Raw genomic sequence first — 24,120 nt, forward strand, 5'->3', positions numbered from 1 at the left:
CTCGTATTTGGTAATTAACAAAATAAACGTCTATCAAATTCCATATGAATACATTTTACTTTTTTAACAAACATAACATTTTTATAACATATTTAGTTTATTAGTAACGTGTTACTAAGCAAATAGAAAAAATAAAAATTTTATGAGATACCTATTATTTTAGGATAAAATTGTGTACTCATTCATATGGTATTATTGGTTTGAAAAATAGATTTTGTAAGTTATTTTCTTCTTAAATTATTCATATATTATTCTTCACTTTTTTTTAGTCTATATTATTTTAATAAAAATATGATTAAAATTGTTGTAAGTTTAGGAAAAATATGTGTAAAATATTTACAAATTTTATTTAAAACGTCTTTTGTAATTAAAAATTTTAGAATATTTTAGTCATATACAATAAAATAAATAATAGTTTTACTAACATATTATAGATACCTACATAAAAACCTTTGGTATATTAAAAATTATGATTTTTAGACTTATTTTTCTAAATTTAAATCTCTGGATACAAAAAAAAAGAATGAAATACAATAGGTACTTAAATTAATAAAAAACTATTATCTCCTAAAATGACATGTCACACTGTTTTTATAAATGTTCAACATAACCAAACTCCATTATATAATGCCGAATATTACAAAAATAATATTTTACTTGATTTTAGGTTAGCATTTTTATATGTTAAAATGGTGTTTTTTGTTTTTTGTTTTAATCATTATAAGTTAATAGAAAAATCAAAATTCTTTTATATCGAAAGTTTCAACATTTAATAAAGAAATCTTTTGTACTTAATACAACGTTCTCAGCCATTACGTATAACTAATTTACTTAATTTTTGAAACATTTCGTATGTACCTATATGATTTTTACTTTTTTATACACTTTTTTTATTTCTCAAATTTCTTAAATTTGTTCAATATTTTTTTTTCTTGTGAATACAAAATCCATTCACCTCCTTTGAATACGACTCTGTATTAGGATATACCATATTTATTTTAAGTACTGTTATATTATGACATCATGATTATATGATTTAGCTATATAAATTTGAAGTCTTTATTTTAAATCCTCAATCTGTAGAATTTTCAATAATCTATGTGTGCTTTTTACAAAGTTAAATACAGTTATTGGCATTAAAAAAGATCAACATTTTTTATCAAGATTCAAAAAAGATTCTATATTCAAATTGAATGTGAATTTTACTTTAAAAAATTATTTTTTAAGTTTTCAGTATAGGTAGATACTCTTAAATTGAGTGTTTACAAACAGCCGATAAATGGTAAATAAATACGTAGGTATAGTATTGTTAATCGCCTGATTTTAATAAAATCCTAAAAGAGGAAGCTATTGACTGTGATTCTTTAGAATTTGTTTTTCAAATGCAATGATTTATATTTTATATATTTATAGAATTCTAATACATAAAAACTATTTTTGGTATATAGTTTTACTTTTTACTGTACTCTTCGTATAATACCATAATATAATACATGAATACCAAAATGGCATTTGCTAACTAAGCTGATAAACAATTATTGTCCATTGCACAGATTAGACAATCTCTCGCGAATTTTTATCATTATTTATATAATTGTATCGTTTATTTATAATACTTAGTTAATTTCAATTACACAGATGATGATTTTCGAGCAAGTGTCCTATCACACCGTGTATACAACAATGGAGCTGCCAGTTCTTCATCACCGGCGTCTGAGTCAAGAAGCGTTTGCAACTACTCGGCCAGGGAATTGCAACTAATATTACAAGAAGTGCGGTACATCACTGATCACATGCGAAAGCAACAGGATGACCAAGAAGTAATCAACGACTGGAAATACGCGGCGATGGTAGTGGACAGGTTCTGTTTGATAGTGTTCACTTTTTTCACATTAGTCGCTACTGTTGCCGTAATGTATTCAGCGCCTCACATAATTGTTGAGTGACTTAGACATTGTGTTCACTTCTTGGATATCCATATGGTAGTCATGATTTTGTTAAATATTTATTTCAGAGTATGAGTTGTTTTGAAATATAATAATAAAAGTTTTTTTTATAATACCATAAAAAATCGACGAAGAGCTTAGAAAAAAAATTCTATGATACACAACGCATTTACAGGGTGTTAAAAAGATCACGGGCCAAGAATGAGTCCTTCTAAATAATTTAATTACGTGTTTTAATTTTAATCATCCAAAATACACCCTGTTTTTATTTTTAATATTATTTAGATTGTTTTTTGCGTACAATAACTTTAAACGGAATAGTTATGAAAAATAAATATTTATTTATCTAATGATTTTAATTATTTAACAATTTAATCAAAATGGTTATCATTCTTTTCGTTATTATTTGGTACTGTAAAAATTATCACTACTGCCCATAATAATTTTTAAGTTATATAACTTATCTAAATCATGATTATTTTGAATATCTACAGTTATTATTATTATAAATAATTGTCGTATAATATTTTACATTATGCGAAGGTTCAAATATTACAAATGTTATATTAGGTCCTTCAACAAATATATTTGCCTAGATAAACTCTTCTATACATTTTATAAGTTTTTATTGTGAATTATTTTTAACACTCGCAATTCTTACATTTAAAAATCCGTAACGTTATATTATTTTTAGAAAATTGTTTGATACTAATGGTTGGTGAATATTGACAGACGATACACGATCTCGGGTAATTTTAAAATACCCAACAAGTTATAATATATACTAACCTAACCAGTAATTTTATTTTAGATATTAAGTAGGTTTAAAAATTAGCCTGTGTCTTTATGTAGTATATGCCTATTATATAATATAACCTTCACAACTATACTTATCTAAATCCAAAGTAGAATGTCTTAAGATATGTTATTATGTTAATCATGTGAATTTGTCTATCCGACATTATTTTCTCCGCAGTAAAAACAATATCAAAAATATTGTTTTATTTCATATTGATCCAATTAATATTATTAATGATTATTTAAGTAAGTTAAGTTAGTCTTTTTAATTCTAAACCAGCCAAAATAATAAAGTATTTTAAAATATAAATTAGATGATAAGTGTAATAAGCAGAAATCTATTATTTTGTATACTCAAATACAGTCTGTGAAAAATATGCAAATAAAAAAATAGATAATAATGACTACCTATCCGTTGAAAATAGTAAAAAATAAAAACATTTTGATAATTATTTTAAGGGAAATTACACCAAGTCGTTAGCTCCTTAATATAGGCAATGTTTAGAGGGGCCATTAAAGGATCGTAAATCGAAATATATTATATTAAACCCAAATTATTGATATTACGTCATGTTACATCAGCTTAGGAATTTTTTTTAAATACGTATGAACGTAAAGAAAAAACTCTAATGCCAATATCTGATTCTCAAAATTGTTACATCATAAACCCACTACGTCTTTTAGTATTTGGTTGATAAGGTAGTCTGGTGGTGAATTTACATTTGTTTAATACATAATATTGAAAAAACATATTTTTAAGTATAATGTTTTATGGGAAAGAAAAATTTTGTTGTTTCAATGTTTAGTGAAGACTTCCAAGCTTTAATTAACATAGAAAAATAAATTTTAATAATATTTATTTAATTTTTATAATAATAGTTTTTTTAAGTGTTATAATTTTATTATAAATAATCAATAATATTATTTACCTACCAGCTATATCGTCAATGAGCTTGTTTAAAAATTATATAGTATATTTTGTCGTTACCACAATCATTTAAGTTTATATTATTTACTAAGAATTTTAACCCTATCAGGTCTTAAATTTTTGTATTCATTGATTATAATATACATTAATAATGAATATAAAAATGTATAATTTACTTCAAATGTATTTCTATAGGAATTGAAATGGACACACTTAATGGTATCGCTAAATTATTGAATATTGTAAAAAGTAAGTTTATAAGCATAAACAAATATTGATTAATAACTTTATTGAATTGGGATTTACTGGATAAAAATGTGTTCAATTTTTTTTTTTTTTTATATATATATTATATACGTGCCATTCGTCACCAAATGTTTTACTGTTAAATTAATACTACCTAGGCATTTATAATTACTTTTTAATAGAATTCAAAAACTAATAAAACCCCTTACTATAAAATAATTTACATAAAACTTATCAGTTATGATTAATTAAACATTAAAATAATGTTTCATTCAATTTGTATTTACACTGTGATACACTTAAAATTAAATTAAAACAATAATATATATTAAATGTCATTAACTATACTAATTTGATTAAAACGTATAACAGGATATTTTTTTTTTTTTTTACTGAATACTTGATTACACTTCAAATACAAACCTCGTTATTAAAAAAATATATCTTTAATTATTTTAAAGGTAATTACTAAATATATAACTACCATAGTAATAATATAATTTTTGTTCTTAAATATTATTTATGATTTCTTTTGTTTTTGTTAATAATATTTTTAGCCAAACTAATCTGACCTTATGGATACTAATAAGCTTCAATTATGTTAAAATATTAGTTATTGTAAGTTGAACATCAGACAAGTTATAATAATTTCAATTTCAATATAAGTTTTTAACTAAACACAGGATTAAATTTCCGATTTAGAGCAACTGGACAAAAGCCATAGGTATTAGAATTATGTGGTTTTATTTATCAATACCATCGATTTTTGGCATAGATAGTAAATACTCTCTAAAAGTTCAAAATGTTCGTATTACAAATTAAATAATTTATAAACTAGCCACATTTCGGTTTAAAGAATTTCAAGATATTTTAAACAATAGTTTAAAATATAAAATTATTGCTTTGCTAGTTTCAAATTTGTTTTTATTATTGAAATCATTTTGATAAATCAGCATAATTGCTCAATATATTTATAATTCTATTGGTGACTTTATCAATGAGCTATGAATATTTGTTTTTATTCTATTTCATAAATAAATTAAAAATCCTTTTAAACATAGAAATGTATTGACAAATGAATCGTCAATTATTATTTATTATTTTTAAAAGAACCGAAATAATTATAATAGTTTTTCCCAAACTATAAATAAAGTAAAGAAGTTAAAATAAATCAATGATAATTACTCTTACAGCACAAGTACATTAATTATTTTCCATTTTTCTTTTATCAAAACAATTATCATCAATTTTTTTTAATCAAATTGTATTAAGAATTGACATACAATCATTTGAAATAACATATTGAAACATAAATTACAATAATACTTCATAAAGTAATTTGACTTGGAGTTAGAATTTTTTCTCTTAAAACTATTTAAGTTAGGTTTATAAAGTTAAAACTGTATTGAAAATAACTAAATATGAGAATATTAATTTTAAATACTTGTGTAACTGTTTTTTTAGATAATTTGTTATCAGCAAAAAAAATTAAATTTCACATTTTATACTATTACCAATCGATTTGTAATATATATCGATTAGTACTAATGGCATTCAAATATAATGAGTAATAATTAATAACAAACAATAACGTATTTCTCAATTATGTTAAAATATGAATCATTACAAAACACCAAGTAAAATTGTACTCCCAATTTTCTTTATCAAAACTATGCATAAAAGTAAATTATATTGTTTTTACACATAATTATTATTATTTTGTTCAGTATAGATAAATAAAAAAAATATTTGTACTATAGTACTAAATCTATAGTATTGACTGTAAATTAATATTTGATTAGTAAGCCATAAAATATCCATTAACAATATTTAAATCGGTCCTTAAAGGTTCGTCTCAAAGGAGTACAAAAGTTCAAAAATGTCAAAATAACCCGTTTGACCATCAGCTATAAATATTAAACCATGAATTAGTACAAACACTTTAATATATTTTTTAAAATTTACCTATCCAAAAAAAAAATCCTTTAAAAACACCATTTAGAATAATACATTAATATATAACTAAAAAACAGTGTAAAAGTTCCATGCTTAACAGCAAAAATTTCGGCTCTAAGTAAAATGTGTATCTAAGTGATTAATGTTAATATTCATAGTTAAAATTGATTTGATAAAAATCAATTATTTGTAGATACTTATATTAAGTATATGTGCAAAAATAATTTTAGTATCTGACAAATTACTAGTGATTTTCGTAAAATAGTATTACATTAAAATAGGTTAAGGAAATAAAAAATCCTTAAGAATATGACTTAGAAATAAATAAGAAAAAAATTAATGATATTAAATTATTGATTAATTAGATTGTGACTTCAATAATTGTAGGTTAAAATTTATAAACTAAGTAATTAATTATTTTAGAAAACCTAGCGAATTGGTTTGAGATAACTGTTCTTTGTTTAAATTTGTTGCTCATAAAACATGGAAAACATAACACCGTATTAGGTGTGTAAAATAAAAACAAAATATTTAATAACAACTGTGTACAAAGAATAATTAAGAAGTAAATCGTTAAACATGTTTTTATATATATTTAAAAAAAAATGATGTGTATAAATAAAAAATGATAATTTTAAACAATAATATTTATATATCTAAAGCCTCAAAAAGAGAGGTTGTTATTTCTTGAGTATGTTTTTTTATTTATATTGTATGTATTAAAATAATAATATTGTATACTATTATTATGTAACATGACTATAACCAGTTAAAATACATTATGACATGTAGACAATGTTACAAAGTTTTACATTTATTTATTTGTGTGCGTACCTTACCTAAGTCCATTATACGTCGACTAACGGTTCCTATTAGGTTAAATTTCACCGAATTATAGAATTCTCTGCTAAATGAGTATTCTTCATCTCCACATAAAACAACCGTCTAAATATCTCGAATTTATTATCATTTATCATAATTAACTTAAACACGACAAGACGTGTACAAGGTGATGATAATATTTTTTGTTTAAGTTTCGGTGTGTTCAAAGTTGTGCCTAGTCATGGGCTCATGGCGTGACGGTTACCTCCTTATAATTACTAATAAGTATAACGATTTAATTTTTAAAATACATCAATAAATCAACAGCAACCTAACAATTTTAGTTATATATGCCGATCGTAAACATATGACAACGAAACTATAAATACTATTAAGACCCGGTAGTGAAAAAAAGTCATCTTCGTAGTGCAGTAAATTTTATCTGAATAAAGATAAACATAGATATGCCGAAAGTTGCCTACAGTGATGAATTTATTTTAATCGAGATAAATATCAAATGAGTTAAATTTTAATTATGACTAATGACGACGTAAAAAAAAAGTGTGCACCTACCTAAAATTATCAAATGCTTCAATCACGGGCAGATGGGCCAGTTTTGGCCGACTGGAAAATTGTATGGTCACATCGAAAATCGGACCTCAATACGCATACCTATTCAACAATAAAATGATGAAAATACGTGTAAATATCGTAAACACGGACGAGAGGCCATCTGCGAAATCTATAGGTTTCCAAATATGACTATATAGGACTATATGGCCTGATTTGCAATTACCAAAATATCTCCGAACCGTCAGGTTTTTCTTAAAAATAAAATGAATATTGCCAAAAATACCCACCGTATTTAATATATTAAAATAATATATTGCAGCTTACTTTCAAAATCATAATCATTTATTCTAGTCGTCGACCCATACTAATCGACTTCGAATAAGTATATTATAATTTATATTGTATACGGGTACTAGCTAATCCTTTACGGAGTTGCTCGTGATAAAGTATTTGACCTTCTTAAACTCCATTAAATATAAACTGCGCTATTTTTAACACAATTGTTTGGGATGTATTGATCAAATATAAAATACAGATGTATAATTTATGTAACCAACAATGTCGACCCAATGCAAACAAACAAATATTAATTTTTTATGTACCGGAATCCCCTTAAGATGCAAAATATAAAAATTGGACTCAAACTGCACATCCTCTAGTGCAGAATTACCTGTGTACAACATTTAAAAATCATTACAATCATAACTTGGCTATGGATCACATACACACACACATATAAACATTTCCTTTTATTAATTTAGGTATTTATTAACATAGTAATTCTGATCAATATTATTTTTAATTGTTTTATGACTCAAGGTAAGTACCTCTATATTTAGTTATTTTTAAGTTGTTCTAAATTTGTATTTTTGTTTTTTTATATTTATTTATTAATTTATATTTAAGGAAAATTTATAACTCAAAAAAACAAAAATGATTTCCAAGGATGTCCGATGGTCCTAGGTCCGATGTAGACTCGGCGCATTCCCTATCGGATCCTCACCGATTTAACCCATGAAAATTGCCAAAACTAATGAAATTGCTTAGTTCAGACTTTCACCTTTAACATTGAACAATACATTATCATTTATCAAAACAAGTATAAGAGGGTTGTAAGCAGGCTATTTAAAAAAAAATAATTTAAAAAATGTTAGACATTTTGTAAAATATTTTAAAACCGATTTCTTACAATTTACAAAGTAATAAGAATGTAATCACACTAAAAAAAATGTAAAAAATTCAGTATTTAAATTTTAAAACATAAGTTACGTATATTATTTATCTGAATAGGTACTTTTATATCTTTTGTTGATCTTGTTATCTTAGAAACTGAAGTAACATCAACATTAATGATAATAAATCATCAAAATGCGTAGAAGTTTAGCGAGCCGGAGTCTCGAGAGACATTGCATGTACATGAGTATTATTTACGCGTAGTTGTAAACTTCTAAATACATACGACCATACTTAAGTAACTTCTCTCGTATTATAATATTATAATACTCGAAAAAAGATGAATTGAACACTAGATTGCGCGAGTTTTATTTGAACATCACATTACCTTTGTTTGTCATTATCAGTTTGGTCTGCAGTCTTTTAATAAAAAATATTTCCTAAAAATTTTAAAAACTATTGTTTTACACTTTATATATTTGCATTCATACGTAAATAGAAAAAAAGTTGAGATTTTGAGAAATCATAAATATAACCGGCAGATAGATACTGTTAAAATCTATAATTGTTATTTCAATTTTGAATATAAACTTATTATAAGTGTATCAGTACCTAACTGAATGTAATAATTTCGCTTTATAGCAGTATTTATATAGGCGACTTATATCACATATACCGTACCGTAAATTATCAAACGATGGTTTGGTATTATTATATTGTCAAAATTACAATTAAACAAATTGGAAATAAGTAAAAATGAAAATAAAAATTAGTCAAAATGTATTTATTTTGTTATATTTATATAAAATTAGAATTTTTTATTTTTTATTATATGCATGTTGCCTATATTAGCATAATATAATTATTGTCTTGGATCAAAAACCAACTCATAGTACCTATCACTATATCAGTTACCTACTAACATAAAATACACGAGGAAACATTATACCAATCAAGAATAATAAATTATAATACACCGTATATTTATGTTTGTACATTTGATATCTGATAAATGTATGCACTTTACTCGGGTCACGCGATTCCTAAAAGCAGAAAACGCCGTATTTATTATATTTCCTGTACATATCATCTGTACGTGAATTGCTAATGTTTCCACTTTAGCCAATAAATAAATAAATAATAACAATCCATACGGTACCTAAGTACCTACGTCGAATACCCACTTATGTTTTCCCAATGACTTCTTAAATCCAAAACAAATTCCAATGGTTCTTCTATTTCTTAAACAATCATTTCTCATCATAGACAATATTAAATAATTTTGTATATACATATTTCAATAATTCAATATTTAATACTACTAATATTTTATTATAAAATTATCTTTTTCAGAAAGATAATGAGCGTTTCTGTCAAACAAATGAACCAGTTAGCGTTAGCTGTCATATATTATTTTCATGACATCGGCATTATCTCGACAAATAATAAACCATATTTTACATATATAATATATATACATAGTTTAAAATAATGGCTATCTGATGAATCACCTTAAAAAAATAATTGTATAATCTCAAGCAATTTTTCTACTCACGGTACACTTGTTTATTGTTCACCCTCTAAGATTTTTGAGTTTTAAATTTATAAAACAGTGATGATCAAACAAACGTTGAAACATTTTCTATTCCGATAAACGTATATACTCGACATTTATTAATGTGATAGGTATGAATTAAAAGAATAATTATTAATTATAATAAAGATATCATATTGCGTATCATTGATCATTACTTCGTTGTCGATTGATCTATCATTTTTAACTCTGAAGCTGTTCTCAGTGATCTACCTATTTTAAATCGGTAATCGTATCATCATGTCTCTTACACAACAATATACCATCAGAACAACTTATACAGATTATTTAACTGGTTTTAAATTTTTATGTAAAAAAAAATCTCTGACCAGCCTTTCGCTCTCCAAAATCGTGATTGAACACTTTCAGCAGTTTTGTTTACTATATTTAAATTTAAATCGTCTGCAGTCATTAAATTTGGCTACACCGTTTTTGTTCGCTTCGTCGATCGTATCCATCACACAGGTAAAATTATTACCATGGCAGATACGAAGAAAAATGACAGCTAAAAGTTATGATTTGGTCTATGAATTCGAGAATAACGTAACAGCAATATTTTGCATGCATATTAAAATGCTCTGTGCAATGATGTTTATCATTAGTACGTAATCCATTTTGTCGCTTGTTTTATTTTTCGCAGATTTCGTATTCGCGTCCAGAGACCTATGTACCTAAAATAACATAATTATTACAGTGATCGACTATACTTCCACAACAAAACTTAATCGTTTTATGCTAATAAAATATTACTGCGTTTAATTTGTTTTTCGCGTATTCATCACAATATTAAATATGATATATTTATCTAGAAGAATGTTTACAGTTTTAAAGTATTATGTAAACAATAATAACGCTAAACGGTATAAAAATATAAAAATAATTTTCCCGGCGAGTTCCGATGACATTTAAGACATTATTTCGTCACGCAATTTAAATAATAATAATAAAATATGAATACCGTTGCGCGCATAATACCATCACGTGGCGGCGGCGAATAAACCCTAATCGAAGTCGCCCCTCTTGTCGGCCGGCGTGTTCCATCCCGAGCCGATGCTGGTGGTGGGCCGAGGTCGCGATTGATTGCCGGGGCCGGACGGCGGCCGATTGCCGATCGGTGCCGACTCGCAAACCGTGTCGCGGATGACGTCGACGACGGGCGCTCTGAACACGCGGTAATTGACGTCTTCCACGTCGAAGTTGTTCACCTGGAACCGGTGCCGGGGCATCCTGTCGCTGAGCACCCACAGGTTGGAGTCCGCGTCCACCTTGATGTCGCCCGGGAACTCGAGCGTCTCGGAGTCCTGCGCCACCACGGCCGAGGTGTCGGCGGACAGCCGGTCGAACTGTCTCGGGTTCCAGCAGCCGATCGCGTCCTGGTTGACGAGCGCGTAGAAAACGGTGCCGGTGGCCTGGTCCGTGGCCATGGGACCGGCCTGCATCCCGGCGGGCCGGTGGCCGAGGTGCCGGTACTCGTCGAACGTCTCGCTAACGGTCCGGTTCGACTGCACGACGCTCGTGTCCACCGAGAACATCCTGGTGCTGGACATGCTCTGGAAGTAGAGCGTCCGAAAGCCGTCGCGGTGGCGTTCGGACAGGCCCACGCCGAACATGCCGTCCGGCCACTCGATGCGGACACCGCCGATGTTGAACACGGTGGCCAGCGGGTCGAAGTAGAAGTAATGGTGATCGATCCGCCTGATCGTGTTCCGGTGGTAGTCGTACACCAACAGACCGCCGCCGATGTCCGGCAGATAGGCGAACGCGCGGTCGCACGACCTCCGTTCCGAGTCCACCACCAGGCCCGGGAACCACGAGTTTCCGTCCACGCGCAACATGTCCTCGTTGACCACGTACTGCCGGACGACCCTGTCCGTGTTCAGGTCGAAGACGAACAGCTGCGGCGGGCCGATCCTCGTGCCGTTCGCGATGCCCATGTCGATTATCCACAGCCGGTCGCACGCGTCCACGGCCGGCCGGTACGTGTTGATGATCCGGTCGGTGGACCGTTGACCGGCGGACGGCATTCGGTTCATCGCGTAGTTCGGGTAGGGCACCAGCCGCGGCGAACGGTTTTGATTCGAACCTACAAAATGCACAATATATAGGTAATAATTGTTACTCAAATAAGAATAAAAATTTTCTATAAAAAAAAACCAGATGAACGGACATGGGGGGATACGGCAGCAATCGGTTCGACGGTTACGTATTAGGTTTTTGGCAAAGCGCCTCTTGGATTTAGCCGGTTTTTCTAGAAAAACGACCCTCGTTTAAAAAAAAAATGAATAAATAAAAACGGAAAAGACGTAGGTGCACAAAACGAGTTTACATTTTCCCCCCTTAAAGAATGAATTTAAAGTTTAAGCTGATGATAATATTCGTACCTACAGGTGCGTGTTCGCGATATAGGTAACTATTAACAATGATAATTAAATAGAATTACGTCATTTAATACGAGTAGTTTGTAAACTGTACATAAATTGTATTTATAATTTTAACTTGATTAACGATACATGGTGCACCTATAATAGATAAGTACTTAATAATTATTGTTGACAAGTATAATCAGTTGTTCAAGAAATGTCACTAAAACTAGCTGATGATGCGCGCCCTTATATTAGACATAATTACCATGTAAAACATCAGTATTAATCGAATATACGATTTTACAGTCCCCGAACACCTAAAAATAGCTATTATTGTTGAACGATTTAAAGGTTCAGCAATTAAAAGGAAAACTAATGCATAACGATGTAATTTTTGTTAAGAATAACACAGTTGATTATTCCGTGTCGCAAAGAAAATAAATATATTGAGTTAATACATTTATTTTCTTTACAACACGGAAATCCACTCATCTAACACAGTGCGTATGCGTATATCAATGAACTCCCGAGTGTTCTTTATCCCTATATTATGACCGAAAAGTATCGTTGATTTTTTTCTCCAAAATATTCTAAACATTCAACGCATTCATCATAATATTATACGCTGAATGGTAACATTAAAAAATATAAAGTTATTGCAGCTATTCGTGCACAAAAACATTGCGTACATTAAAAAAATAAATACAACCGATTAGATCGTAACCGGTTAAAAATAACGTATAATTTTCTTCGCAGTCAAAATAATTAAACGTGTCCGTGAAAATAAAAATCTGCAAATATTTTTCCTTATGACAGTAATTACAGGTATGATTATACGTCGTAAACAAAAACAAAAACAGTAGGGGTATATACATAATAAAGATCTATAAAATGGGTAAAAATCAACGCAAAACTGTTCAAAAATATTTTTATTGAAAAAAAGTCAACATACAAAATAATAATAATACTGTATAATATGTGTCTATTTCAATAAAACGTAAAATAACATATATATATATATATATATAAATAGTACGTATATACTAAATCGTTATGCGCGCGATGATATGATATATATATATATAATGTAAAATATAATATGAGTATTGTGCTGGATTTCGTGAGGTATATATAATTATAATATGAGGAACCAGCGCGATGACGGTGTATGGACAATAATATACACGGACGATTTGATGTATATACATACCACATCAATGCACGTCGTATTGTCATAATCGACGTGTATACCGTACGATAATACTATACCGTTGCGTGTGTCATTATTTTATTTGATGTCGCAAACGGTGCCCTTGATTATGTCCACGACGGGGGCGTTGAAGATCCTGTAATTGGTCTCGTTGGCGTCGAGGCCCATGTACAGGTACCGCGGCAGCTTGTCGGAGAGCACCCACAGCGTGCCGGTCTTGTCCACCTTGAGGTCGTTGGGGAACTCGAGCGTCTGGCTGTCGGTGGCCACCAGGTGGTTGGTGTCGGCCGAGTACTCGTCCGCGTTCCGGAACGAGTTCCAGCAGCCCACGCCGTCCTTGTTGATCTGCGTGTAGAACAGCGCGCCGGTGTTCTCGTCCAGCGACGACCCGCTGGCCTGGGTGTTCGGGCCCCTGGAGCCCAGCACCTTGTACTCGTAGTAGCTGTCGGACGCGATGCTGGCGTTCTGCACGATGTGCGTGGACACGCAGAACTCCCGGGTGCTGGACAGCGGGTGGAAGTACAGCGTCCTGTACCCGTCCTCCTTGACCGGGGACAGCGCCACGCCGAATATGCCGTCGGTCCACTGGAAGTTCTGGCCGCCCACGTGGAAGTTGCCGGACAGCGGGTCGAAGTGGAAGTAGTGGTGCTTGACGCGCCACGACGTGTTGGTCGCGAAGCTGTACACGACCAGTCCGTAACCGCCCAGGTCGGGCACGTACGCGAACGCGTCGTCGCACGTCTCCTTGGTCGTGTCCGCGATGATGTTGGCGAAGAACGAGTCGGGTTTCATGTCTTCGGCTTTGAACGTGTACTGCCTGATCAGCGTGTCCGTGTTCAGGTCGAACACCATGAGCTTGGGCGTCTGCACCTGTACGGCCTCGCCCCACACGTCCTGCAGACCGGTGTCGACCAGCCACAGCCGGTCGCACACGTCCACGTTGATGCGGAACACCGACACGATCCGATCGCTCGAGTTCGTCGCCAAACGGTTCTGCTCGTAGTTCGGGTACGGAATCAGGCTGGGCGATCGGTTTTCCGGTTCTGAAAATAAACAGAAAACTCTGTAATGCGTATTACGACGTATATACTATTATATATATATATAGGTATTATTCGTGTGTATATTATATAAAATTACGTATAATATATAATGTATATCATATAGTGTGATATACGATGGTTTGCAGCAGTAATATTTGCAACTGTATAATAAAGTGAATATCGAATAAGGATTCGTCCCTCGTTATAATACATGTATTTATATTGTGTTACAATACGAATAACGTTACTCGAAGTCATTATTATGAAATCGGCGAAGAACGATTTGCATAATATGATTATAAATCCCTGTGCGCAAGCAAAAACAAAAATAAACAACTCGATATGATATACGTATAATTTTACATGCATAGTAATGAGTGCAAGTCTGTAAAATAAATGCACAAACGCGAAGAAGTGATTTCGTGTAGGTATAATTAAATTAACATTTTCACTGAATAATGAATATCGCAATATTTTATACTACGGACGTATGAGAATTAATAGAAATTACATTTTAATACACACATGTGCTAATATAAATAAGTTAGAATAACACTTAACAGCGGTAGTTATTATTTTATAGAAACTCCTACAAAATATAATATAATTTGAAACTACGTCACACGATTAGAATTCTTATTATTCAATTAAAATGTTTAAAAGTAATATTGCCTTGAACTAAGCCACGACTGTTTATTTTAATCTCTGAAATCAACGTTTTTATTTCCCTTAACCACGGCATCATATAAATTAAATATCAAATTAAATATTTCAATGTACTTACGTATACTAGTTTTATCATCTTCTTAGTACTGTACATTCAAATTATCACCACCATGCATACTAAATTGTTATTCTGCATTTAAAATAAACTGAAATTCAACGACTGACTTAAATCAAGCATTAGCAAATAAATAGTGCTGCGTAGCGTGTCTTGCAGAGTATTATTCAAAATTACCAAAAATAAATAATTACAGTGATTACTATATTATTAACTCGTTATATTACAAAATGTGCAAGACTATATAATATTAATAGTGATTAATAATTTACCCGCGTTGAAATCTATTCCTATTAAAATACACTATTAAATTGCACTACACAAATATACATTTTAATCTAAATACTTATACGATTAAGGCTAAATACAGTGGAAGCAAAATCAAACAAATTGGAAAAAAACAGTAGGTAATACACACTGCAGCATAACTACCGGAGTCGAAGCGTGCGGGTAGGTAGCTTTTTTTCCGCATGAGCCGGCCGGATAATTTGACGAGACTCGCAGTCACGCTAATGGATTATTTTCTACCGCCGCAGTAGTATTCATTATCCGTTCGACCATTCGGGACCAATTAAAACGATTCGTTTTTGTGCTGGCCGACTCTTCGGCGGGCAGCAGTTCGGCTCGGTTTCGAAGAAAACAAAACACGAGCGAGTCATACAAGACGCATGCGAGAATATCGAACGGCTGGCATTGGTCGAATGCGGGACACGGTGTTGCGACACGAATACACGATGATGTCGTTTTCACTTTTCATGAGAACACCGATACAATAATTATTATTATTATTATTATTTATTATTGTTGTTGTTGTTATGTACACACGATACACCGCGTCATGTGTGATGTGCGTACGTGTGTGTGTGTGTGTGTGTGTGTGTCAGTGTACAATGATTTTGTAACTCGCGCGCGTTGCCACATTTTATCAGTTTTTACGACAATGAATGCATAATACGGATTTTTTTTTTCTGCAAATTATTATTACTTTCGTATACGAAATCTCCGTCGACGGTACACTATATTAGCGTTGTTATATCAATTAATGGCGGTCCGACGTCGAATTACACGATTTATGGTTCGAGTCGAATTGTGACGGACAAAACGGATTCTGCAGCTTACCGCATCAGAAATCCGTCGCGCGTAATAATAAAAACAGACGCGCGTGCATAAAAACGTTTTTGCGACCGCCTTTACGCAACGATATTATACTATCGACGATTATTGTACGCCATAGTACTGTATGTGTGCACGTTCTCGTTTCGTAATATTTTAAGTCTCCACCGTTTTCCGGACGTCCACAACAATATATCATGTATATTTTGATTTACACCGCCGTTTGCAATACAACAATATTATTAAAATGTATAGAAATCGAACGCGATACTATATATTACATATACACACACAGACACACTCATATATGTATATAATATGCGAGTGTTCGCAATTGTCATGCCCATAACACAAAGCTCAACGCCCTATTGCCATTTCACACCAATATATACCATGCACCCCGCGCGCTCACAAATACAGCCATAATTCATCAGTTCATCACATAATATAATAATAATAATACTATTTATAATATACCTAAATAATTGTAAATTTATACGCGGTGACATCCGATCGAAATGGATCGCCAAAAAAAAAAAAAATGTCGGACAAGCAAAAGAAAGTATCCGAAAACAACGCTTTTTTTCGTCGCTTATATTGTAGTTCAAATTACGATTGTATATATTATATCCATATAGTCGGGTTACACGTAATTGAGTGCGAATCGTACGTGCAGCACACTCGTAACCGTACGATTTATTTTTAAATTATAATGTTTAACTTTATTTACGTATAGCGACGAATCAAATATCAAACTGAGCGATCGTATTATTAATAAATTATGGTTGTACTTAAAAATTGTATTTATTGATCTGGTATCTCATTATATTATTATGTTATCTATCGTCGGCTATTGAGGGGGGGCAGGCGGGTCACTTGCTCTCGCCCTGACAAAATAATAAACATAATAACTTATAATTTAATAAATATTATACAAATCACCTAATTTGCCGCTCCCCAAAACGTTACCTGTGCGCACCGCCGGACACTGATTATAAAATAATTACATACTCGTATGTAATTAATCGTATTATGTACAATGTAAATTATATTATACAGGTATTATATAATAAACCACTTTCAGCCGACCGCCACCAAAGTATATACACATTATAATATAATATACCAATAATAACATAAAACACTTATAGCTAATAAGTACAATATTATAATAACGCGTAGGTAGGTCTATATATATACAGGCGCTATACAAACGCGAACAAACGTGGCGCAAAGGTCGCAAACATGCAATGCGTACAAAAGTGTATTAAATATAATAGAAAAGCGACGGAAAGTATAGGACGTTTCTGTGACGGATAGATAATATTATGCATTTATGCGCGTGTGCGGTTGTACAGTACACCGACCGCGGCGTCACGGCCTAAGGATCATGTGGGTCAGCGCTGCGGTGGTCATCGTAGATATATTATATACGACCGCCGCCGCCGCACAAATATAATCACACGCAGTCCTCTGACAATCTGACGCCGCGGTCAGCACACTTGACGTTATTAATCACCGCGATGATGATTATTATTATTATTTTCAATATTTTATGTTTTCATTGCGATACCTGAAATATCGATTATCGACCATATAATATAGAAGTTAAATAAAATAATTAATTACCCGATCCGAGGGACACGTAGTTGAGCGTGGATGCCACTCCGGCCTTCCACCGGGGCACGGTGATGAACAGCTTGTCCCGCCACACCTCCAGTCCAAGTATCAAATTGTTCGCTTGCACGAACTCGCCACTGGCGATGGCCGCCTGCCTGGTCTTCTGGTCCGGGAACACAAAGTCCAGTTGCCGCCAGCTAAACACTTCCCGCAACCGGTCGTTTACCGACCACACGGCGCATGTGCAGCACCCCAAAATCAGTATCGCTAGCGTTAATTTCGCCATCTTTACCTGAGAACAATATGTTTCATACGAATACGTCATTATATATTATATTATAATAATATATACGCGATGTTTATTGATATTAAATGTAATTTGCAATCGTTTAATTCTTTAAATTCAATAAAACAAAATAAATAGGAAACGAATACAAAAACAACAGCCAACAAGCAGTTTATATCGATAGTGCTCATTTTATAACCTAACCCAAGTCCAGAACATATAAAAATTAACTGTATGACCTGCCATTAGTTTAAAAGTCTACGAATTTTGTTTAACCGAACTACTGTAAAAGAAGAATAATAAACGTCGTATCGTATCAATGTCTGTGAAACTTATATATATATATATATCCTGTACCTAATTTTACCACATCATCAATAATAATAATAATAATAATAAGGGATGTTTACTTGTTTTATAAGTCATAAACTCTCTGAAACTAACCTGGAATAGTTATCGCATGCGGGCCGCTGCGTTACGAGCAAACTAAACAACCTATATATGCTCTGTTATAAATAGCATGCTCATAAATATGTTAGGATTGAAAATGATTCACTATACCTAAGCTTACCACAATAGAACTACACTAATATTTAAAAATATAGTCAAAGTAAATTTTTAAAAAACTCAAGTTTTAATGTCAATCTTTGTAATTTGCTGATAAAAAATATAATACCCCGTATAGGTTAAGTATAAGGAGTCAGATATATAGATTATAGGTTATAAACAGAAGGGCTGCGTACGAGTTGATTCCCGGGTCGTTAAGAGGTATGTACGAGTTGATTCACTTGATTTTTGGGTCATTATATAATTTTTTAATATTTAGTCAAATATTCAGACTGTTAGCGTAATCCAAGAGACTGGCTGACAAGTTTCTCAAAAATGTTGTTCTTTTACGTTTTTTCATATTTTGAAAATCATTCAATTTTTATTTATTAATTGGTATTTATTGTATTTTTTATATTATAATTTACTATTTATTAAAAAAATTAGTAGTTAGGTAAAAATTTAATTACATAGTTTTTAAAAACTGATATCTGGTAATGAGATTATCAGTATCTATACATTGACATCACTTCTCTAAGAAAAATTGTTTTGCTCGATTTTTCATGAATTTTATAGTCCCATTTCTCCTGCATTTAATATATGTTTCCAACTGCACTTCTAAGTTTCTAACAGCTCAGCCTATTGATATACAACAATAGGTAATCAACTTGCACATACCTCTTAATGACCTGGGAATCAACTAATACATAAAGCAAGTCTCGGGAATCAACTCACTTACAGCGAACAGAAGACAACCAATCCCAAACTTTTGTTATTCCAATCCGTATTTCTAAAAAAATATGTATATCTACTGGCCTACTGCCGAATGTCGTCGATTACATTAATCCTAATAATATATATTTTAAAGGTAAGATAATTTATTTAAGTTCGCGTTATATAATACTCGGTGTATTTTAAAATTTAAATAATGTTGAAACAAACTACATATAGGTATACATAATAATATTATACGACACGTTTATTTTTACCGCTGTGCAGATAACATTTATATTTTTCGAATATGTTGTAGGTCTTGCATTATATTACAGTTTCAGTATAATAAAGTCTATAAATATACGATAAAAAAAAATATAAAGTTAAACGTATAGGACAGGTACCAAAGATAAACCATGATTTCAAACGTCGTTGTCGTGGCGTGATCACGAGACTACCGCCGTTCTACATGGCCCGAGGACAAATCGGCAGTGAATATTTTAGAATGTATTTAGTAATAATAATAATAATAATAATAATAATAATAGCAACAAGTCAACAAATAACAATGATAATAATATTATTATAATATTATAATAGTAATAGTCGTTTATATACTGCAGAGAACATCGACTCGGGTACAAGGTCTCGGCCGTTTCCCGTGTCCTGAGGCTATTAGTATATACGGCTTTCACATTGTGCGCGCGTTTTCCGGCATCTAAAACGTTTTACATAAAACAATGCGAGCCCGTCGAATCCGAATCACTGGAAAAACTGAAATGCCAGCGCAGAAGGTCGACGAGCGTTATCCGGGGCCGATTGTAGTTTTTTTTTTTTTTTGCGAAATTTCAATTGTTACGAAAACCTACTCTAGGTACGAATAATTTCATGTAGGTACATCATTGTTATTATGTATTACTGTTGTGTAAATAATATTATCATGATGATTATATTCATGACCAGTGGCGAAGGTAATTTTTTGAGAAACGGCACTCGAGCTGATGATGGTTGTAGCCAAGTGAGTTGAGTGCCGGGTGGGTATACTTAGTATAGGTGCTTAAAAAAATATGGACGTAAATAGTAGTATTATAACAATTATAATATATTAGTTAAGTATATAGAGTATAGACGCATTACCTATATATTAGTATTTTACATTTTTTTTTTTAGTTTGGTCCCGGGGTAGGTATCGAAAATACTATGGTCGATGCCTCAAAAGATTTACCTAATAACTCGGTCCACCAGCGACCATTATACTAAACGTATCGAAAACGAGACTTTATTTTGTCACAAACATTATAATAAGACATCGTGTCGGTAACACGGGTGACGGTATGATTATCGAGATAAAAAACCGTATTTTCTATGATCCGCCGCGTTAATTTCGTTAAAAAAACATTGTGTTATATACATATAAAATAGCCTATAATATTATGCGTTATAGTCTGTGCAGCAAGAAAAATCAAATCGAACGTTTTGCCGCATGTTTAAACCAAACAAATATAATAGAACATAATAGATGGTGTTATACGAAACAAATATACATTTTTTTTACCCCGCAAATATTTTTTTGGCAAATCGATAGGCATTTTCAATGATCCACAAGCGAGTTCCAAAATTAGTACCTATTACCAATCGTTTTTTTTATGTTCTTATATTAGGTACCTAAATTATGTTGTTTCTGTCGGAGAGATGTCTCTGTTTCCATACCATTTTGTATGGATAATATATAAAATAAAATATACACAGTTAATTTACATTTAAATCTTGATCTATGTCAACGGCTCTGCCATCAATACAACTTAAATTGTATATTATAATACTATTTCAATTGGTTTTGTTAAATACGAAATAATAAAAATGTCAATATTTGACAAAATATTATGCTCTAACAGAACGTTTGCGATTGGAATTTATTGGAAACACTATATTACTGAAGTAACGCCAGTAAAAAATAAAAATTGTTTTATTAATATAAATTTAAATTATCGCCTCACTGCGTAAATAATTAATCTAAAATCTGCTTTTTAATTTCTTTGCTAATGGTATAAAAACTATTATATAACCCTGTACATTCTATCGTAGAGAAGGACAACGTTACATTTTACATTTTACAAATATATATAATAATTAGGTAATGACAATTAAAATTCACTTATATTTTACATCTAATAAGCCTATATTATTTCACAAATTTTGCGATTTTTAGTTTAAGAACTAAAAATGTATTTATTATGTTTCATTTAAATTTAAACTCGCTTTTTCAAGAGTAATAATTAAATGGTTTAAAATTCCCGACATAAAAGTAATCATAAATGGACAGATGATAAGTTAATTTTATGAGCAGATACAATTTACTCAAAAATAAAGTAAAAATTAATATGGGCGATATCTACGAAATAGGGCCTGGTGACGTATACGACATCGACAAGTATTTCATAATACATGTTTACATACGATTTGGATGTATCTTGTATTTAACAAAAGAATATTGAAAATGCAAATAAGGATCATATAATTCTTATTATCGTATAATATAATGAAGTCTTATGATTAATAATTATCTACATCTAAATTGAAAATTAAAGCTAATAATTATCTTACAATATTAACAACCCAAACTCCAAAGGATTCCTATCGGAATATGTAATGATATACAATAATAAGCAATAATAAGTATTGTACAACAGTATAACATTCAAGATAGGTAACAACATAAGAACTCGTTAAAAATTATTAAAACGTCAAGGTCCCGATAATCATATAGTTTATTGATATTGAGAAATTTGCGGAGAAAATACAGCCAATATGCATGTTGGATTATATTCAATATTAATAAAATAATAAACGTATACATGTATTTGCCATACCCATTATAACCTGTAATGTTATAAGTTATAACATGTAATAAATTATAATAGTCAAATTTTGTCATTTTCGGAATACATTAAGTATGTAATTACAGTAATAAGTATAATATAATATAATATTTAAATATATTAATAATTACGCTTGTATATTATTTAAATTAAAAATCGATTTTGATTCAACACCGTCTAATGAATATGACAACTTATATAATACGAATTAACTGCATATTGTTTTTCAGACGTTAACACACAAATATTTATATTACGGTCAAGCAAATATATTATATAACAATGTAAGAACCTATAACAGAAATATAATATAATATATGTTATATATTTTTTTATTTGTTTATTTATTATTATTTATTAATATAATTGTTTCAATACACAGAGTATTTTTACAATACTCATATATTATATTATTATTTAATGATTAAAAATTGTTTTCTCGTATTATGTTTATCTTTATTATTTATAAATAACACAAAAATAGTTATCAGAAAATGAGCAAGACAGGTTTTTTTTTTTAGTTGTTTTAACTAAATGTTTGTTATTTTTGCTATTATGTTAACTACCGCTATACATAGATTAATATCACGGGTTTCTCGCATTTTATTGGCTGTAGGCCACAGGTGAAATTAAAGAAATATTAAAGTACAAACATAGAATAAATGAAATTATTATATCAGTTATTTTGTGGCACAATACTATTTGTTATGTAACTATAATTTTAATTAAATGCGCATCCCAGTTATGGTCAAACAATTAATTACATAGATATTATAGGTATTAATATACATTAATTTCCACTTTCATTGTAACGCCCCTTGTTTTAGATCATCAAAAGTGAAATTTGTTTATACCTTATAAAACTAATAATAAAATGATTTAATCATGACAAAGAAGTATTTACATTTATTTATATATATCATATTATATTTGTTATTGTTTTTATTCTAAAACCAGTAGTAAATTATTTAAAAAAACCGGATTCAATACAATTACATTTTTTTACTAGATTATTGTCGTTTTAAAAACGATTAAATTAAGCTACCTATAACTTGTATAATATACAATAATAAAAATAATTTCTCCGAATACAGACAATATTGTTCAACGTACTTAAGTAAATGCATTAATTAATAGGTAGCAAAAATAATTAAAATATTAACTTTAGAATATATATAGTATGTACTATGTTTGTCATTTTAATGTAAAGCTTATGTTACTTTAAATTCCATTAGCAAAAATAAGATAATAATAATGTTAACCTAACGTAATTTGTCATACCAAAATATTTTTGATTTTCAACTAACACATAATTCCGCCTATGATAAGCTAAACAATAACAAATATGAAAAAAAAATCATGAAAACTCACCAGTTAGTGCTGCTACGGACGGTACGAACAGATTAACAAAAGTCTATAATGCAGTCGTCGGAGAACAGACGACCAACAAACCAACAACAACAACAGTGGATGAGAGGGGGTAACCAGTTTACACCTTCGAAGGCCTTATGCACCAAGAGATCCCCCCC

At 30.8% G+C, this 24,120-nt stretch overlaps 2 protein-coding genes across 4 annotated transcripts in view; one reads left to right on the top strand and one right to left on the bottom strand.

The window, feature by feature from the left end:
• LOC132932358 (acetylcholine receptor subunit alpha-type acr-16-like) overlaps positions 1 to 2,179 on the top strand; it is a 190,671-nt gene extending 188,492 nt beyond the window's left edge. For all 3 annotated transcript variants that reach the window (XM_060998703.1, XM_060998704.1, XM_060998705.1), the window contains exon 11: positions 1,639 to 2,179. In XM_060998703.1, coding sequence (XP_060854686.1) covers positions 1,639 to 1,946 — 308 coding nt within the window. In that variant the 3' untranslated portion in view covers positions 1,947 to 2,179. The remainder of the gene's footprint in view (positions 1 to 1,638) is intronic.
• An 8,585-nt stretch (positions 2,180 to 10,764) lies between these two features.
• LOC132925827 (protein yellow-like) lies at positions 10,765 to 24,120 on the bottom strand. Its single transcript, XM_060990191.1, has 4 exons — positions 23,963 to 24,120; positions 18,176 to 18,458; positions 13,690 to 14,652; positions 10,765 to 12,119 (listed from the first exon to the last, which is right to left on the bottom strand). Exons 2-4 carry the CDS (start codon positions 18,450 to 18,452, stop codon positions 11,038 to 11,040), a joined length of 2,322 nt encoding a protein of 773 aa, XP_060846174.1. The 5' UTR covers positions 18,453 to 18,458; positions 23,963 to 24,120; the 3' UTR covers positions 10,765 to 11,037.

The sequence above is a fragment of the Rhopalosiphum padi genome, chromosome 1, assembly GCF_020882245.1.
Source record: "Rhopalosiphum padi isolate XX-2018 chromosome 1, ASM2088224v1, whole genome shotgun sequence".
In the NCBI taxonomy this organism is placed as follows: Eukaryota; Metazoa; Arthropoda; class Insecta; order Hemiptera; family Aphididae; genus Rhopalosiphum; species Rhopalosiphum padi.

Bases quoted from the DNA above. Each gene is read 5' to 3' on its own strand.
- LOC132925827 (XM_060990191.1), bottom strand. From the start codon at position 18,452: ATGGCGAAATTAACGCTAGCGATACTGATTTTGGGGTGCTGCACATGC. The intron at 14,653-18,175 runs GTAATTAATTAT...GTTTATTTTCAG, and splicing joins CTACGTGTCCCTCGGATCGG to AACCGGAAAACCGATCGCCC. The intron at 12,120-13,689 runs AAAATAATGACA...TGCATTTTGTAG, and splicing joins CACCGTTTGCGACATCAAAT to GTTCGAATCAAAACCGTTCG.